The following is a 3,969-nucleotide window of genomic DNA, read 5'->3' as shown; positions in this document are numbered from 1 at the left end:
TAATTTTAACCTAAAGATTGACTGGTGCATATTCTTCAGATATTTCAAGCAAAACTTAGCAGTAATGTATTATTTTTATCATCAGAAAAACGTTAACTGTCAATTACACACACACATGCATAATTATATAATACACACATCTCCATGTACGGCGGCACTTCACAAAGCTCAGGGAAGATTCATATTATCTTTCAATTCTATTTTTCCACAAACATTTTGAAGTTCTCAGATACCCATATATGCAGGATGTTATATGGCTTTTTACCTGTATACAGTGCTCACTGTTTTCTATTCATAAAAAATTTAAATTAGAACCATAGAAGCATCATTATACCCTCCTTACAGGTTTCTTTCTAGATAGTAAAGGTCTATGAAACACATAAACACTGGTTAATAATATGCTTCATCTTCTTATCATATCTTCTCACCACAGACTTTTTCATTGCAGCATGGACAGAGGCTTAGATTTCATGTTTTAAGAGCATAAAAATATCCATCGACAGCAAGTTTTTATAAATAGAGGGTCTTGAAGGGTCTTAGATCCACAATTTCTTTTGGTAATTTTAAAAGATTATTATTATTTTTAACGGACACCTAATAACTGTACATATTTATGGGGTACATTGTGATTTTTTTAATTAAAAACCTAGCTGATTTTATTATTATTATCAATACCAAGCAAGTCTTTAAATCAATGAAAATTTAATTAAGCATAAAGTTACTTTCACATTTGTCTACAACCGTAGTAAATACAGTTCTTGGCATAAAGACACAGCCCTTGGAGTTTAAAACATCCCCAACTGCAAGATTACCTAAATAAATTTCCCATTATTGTTTATGTAATAGTGGGTTAGTTAATCAAATTAAAATAATTATACAATCTAGGATAAAATAAAATGGAAATAATTTACTCACGAAATTCATATTTAAATCATCTTTACTTACAAAATAGTATCCTGAGAATTATAATTCCATTAAGCTTCAATTTGAGCAAAAATTGTAGTTACTTAAACTGAAAATGAAAGATAAGTCAAAACTATTTATGAAGAGAGACCAAAAATATCATCAGGTTTCTTGCTGTGCTTCTGGATTTCAGGAGCAGGCTCATTTGAGCACGGAATCGACCCTGAAGGGAACTCACCCCTACTTTCAGAATGTGGGGGTGGAGGTGACAATCCAGCTCCTAGAGGAACATAAGGAGGAAATCCCCTCAGTGAATAGACATTTCTCATTGCAAATGGAGGTGGTGGCTGGACAGAGAAATCCCTTGGTAGAAAATAATTTTGAGGAGCTCCATACATGCTTCCTGGAGGAGGTGGAGGAAAAAGAGTTTCTCTTCTCATGAATGGACCCCTCCTATCCACTGGAAACAATGGACCTCTGATTGCAGGAAAAGGTGGAGGAGCAAAGCCAGGGCCACTTGCTTCCCTTTCAGCAGGCACAGATGAATGAGGCACATTTACATCACCAAGGTCGTCTTTGGTATCATTTCTGCTGGATTCCGTTTGTGAGGGCTTTGGCCCATCCACTTTATCCAAAGAAGCCAGGTTAAAACTTCTGAGTTCTGCTGGGCCAGATGGTCCACCAGGATCAGGATCAAATCCGTCTTGCCTTTGTGGAAGAAGAGCTGGATCAGAACATGGGTGGCCTGGTGGAGGAATCATCATCCTTCGGTGTTGTTCCCACGGAGGTGACAGGAACCCAGATGGAGGTGGTGGCTGCACAGGGAAATCCCTTGGGAGATAATAATTTTGACGAGCTCCATACATGCTTCCTGGAGGAGGTGGAGGAAAAGGAGGTTCTCTTCTCATGAATGGACCCCTCCTATCCACTGGAAACAATGGACCTCTGATTGCAGGAAAAGGTGGAGGAGCAAAGCCAGGGCCACTTGCTTCCCTTTCAGCAGGCACAGATGAATGAGGCACATTTACATTACCAAGGTCGTCTTTGGTTTCATTTCTGCTGGATTCCATTTGTGAGGGCTTTGGCCCATCCACTTTATCCAAAGAAGCCAGGTTAAAACTTCTGAGCTCTGCTGGGCCAGACGGTCCACCAGGATCAGGATCAAATCCGTCTTGCCTTTGTGGAAGAAGAGCTGGATCAGAACATGGGTGGCCTGGTGGGGGAATCATCATCCTTCGGTGTTGTTCCCACGGAGGTGACAGGAACCCAGACGGAGGTGGTGGCTGCACAGGGAAATCCCTTGGGAGATAATAATTTTGAGGAGCTGCATACATGCTTCCTGGAGGAGGTGGAGGAAAAGGAGGTTCTCTTCTCATGAATGGACCCCTCCTATCCACTGGAAACAATGGACCTCTGATTGCAGGAAAAGGTGGAGGAGCAAAGCCAGGGCCACACGCTTCCCTTTCAGCAGGCACCGATGAATGAGGCACATTTTCATTACCAAGGTCGTCTTTTGTATCATTTCTGCTGGATTCCGTTTGTGAGGGCTTTGGCCCATCCACTTTATCCAAAGAAGCCAGGTTAAAACTTCTGAGTTCTGCTGGGCCAGACGGTCCACCAGGATTAGAATCAAATCCGTCTTGCCTTCGTGGAAGAAGAGCTGGATCAGAACATGGGTGGCCTGGTGGAGGGATCCTCATCCTCCGGTGCTGTTCCCACGGAGGTGACAGGTACCCAGATGGTGCTCCATGAGAATCGGTTAACCTATCACAGCCCGATTCTCCTCTTTCATTGGTCATCTGGTGATCCAGAGTATTCTCTGGGCCTCTTGAGCCTCTTCCTCCTCCTCGCCCTGGAGTCAAAGGTGCGAGTCTGAGTGGAGAGAGAAAAGCTCTCGTTTCAGATGAAGGTCGACCCACTGGTGAGGCACCACATGGGGAATGCTCTCCGCCAAATGCTGTCTTTGGAACATCAACTACATATGGATCTTTTTTGAAAAGTTCAAATTTAAACTCTTTTTCAGCTAATTTTTGTCTCTTGGAAACATTTACTTTCCTTAAATACCTGAGGTGTCTTTCAGCAGTCTCAGCTGCCACCCAGCTGCCATGCGCTTCTTTCTCATAGGAAGTCATCTGCCCTTGATAAGAACGAACGCTTCTCTCCAATTCTTCTTCTGCATCTCTGGCTCTCCTTCTGTAGGTCTCCAGTTCCTCAGCTGCATGGCTCATCTTCTCTTCTACTTTGGAAAGTTTCTCCTCCTTCTCTAACCGGTCCTTTTCCTCTGCTATTAACTTCCTGTGGAGTTTCATTCCATTTTCTTGATACAGTTCAGTCATTCCTTTAAGTTTCTGCCGAAGCTTCTGATTTTCACTTTCCAACTGTGTGTTTTCTGACTGTAAAGATGCTTGTTCAGTCTGGAGATTTGTAATATGCTCTATAAGCTCTTCCTTTGTTTTATCTACTTCAGACAACTCAGTGTAAATTTGGTTTCTTTCTCCTTCTAGGGTTTTGAAAGAAGCATTTAACTTAGCAGTGTGAATCAGTTTCTTCAAAGCTCCTTTTGGCAGATCATCTAAGCGAGCACCCTTTTGTGATTCACTCTTCATCTGCAATTCCAAGTCATCAGCCATCATGTCTTCTCCAAGCACAGCAGCCCAGTCTGTCATCTTGAGCAAGCGTTCAGCCAGAGACTTGATGTGATTTTCTTTATCACTCAGAACTCGTTCTGCCTGGACTTTGGAGTTTTCAAATATTATTTTCTGTTTATTAAGTTCACTCACTTGTTCTTTCAATACTTCCGCTTCTTGTAAAAGCTGTTTCTGGCTTTCCTGAAGTTGGGAATTTTCATTCAAGGCGTCTTTTATTGCCACCTTCAGACGTTCTTCATTCATTTGAAATATTTTGCAGATTAGTTTGGCTTCAGCTACTTGTGACTGGATGGATTTCGATTCATCTTCTAGGGACTGTATCCTTTTTGAAATATCCGCCATCAATTCATCTTGCTCACAATGTTTAGATTTCTGTTCCTTTAATTCTTTTGCTAGAAAGACTATTTCATCCTCAAGT

General features: G+C 41.7%; 1 protein-coding gene across 1 annotated transcript; it reads right to left on the bottom strand.

The window, feature by feature from the left end:
- Window positions 1-1,148: 1,148 nt before the first annotated feature.
- LOC134362794 (melanoma inhibitory activity protein 2-like) lies at window positions 1,149-3,725 on the bottom strand (the record flags this gene model as incomplete). Its single annotated transcript, XM_063078070.1, has 2 exons — window positions 1,149-1,250; window positions 2,193-3,725. Coding segments are annotated over 2 exons (1,635 nt in total), but the record flags the coding sequence as incomplete, so codon positions are not given.
- Between the last annotated feature and the right edge of the window lie 244 nt (window positions 3,726-3,969).

This window comes from Cynocephalus volans, chromosome 14 (assembly GCF_027409185.1).
Source record: "Cynocephalus volans isolate mCynVol1 chromosome 14, mCynVol1.pri, whole genome shotgun sequence".
Lineage (NCBI taxonomy): Eukaryota > Metazoa > Chordata > Mammalia > Dermoptera > Cynocephalidae > Cynocephalus > Cynocephalus volans.
Note: the sequence above shows the minus strand (reverse complement) of the source record. Positions and strands in the feature narration are given on the sequence as shown.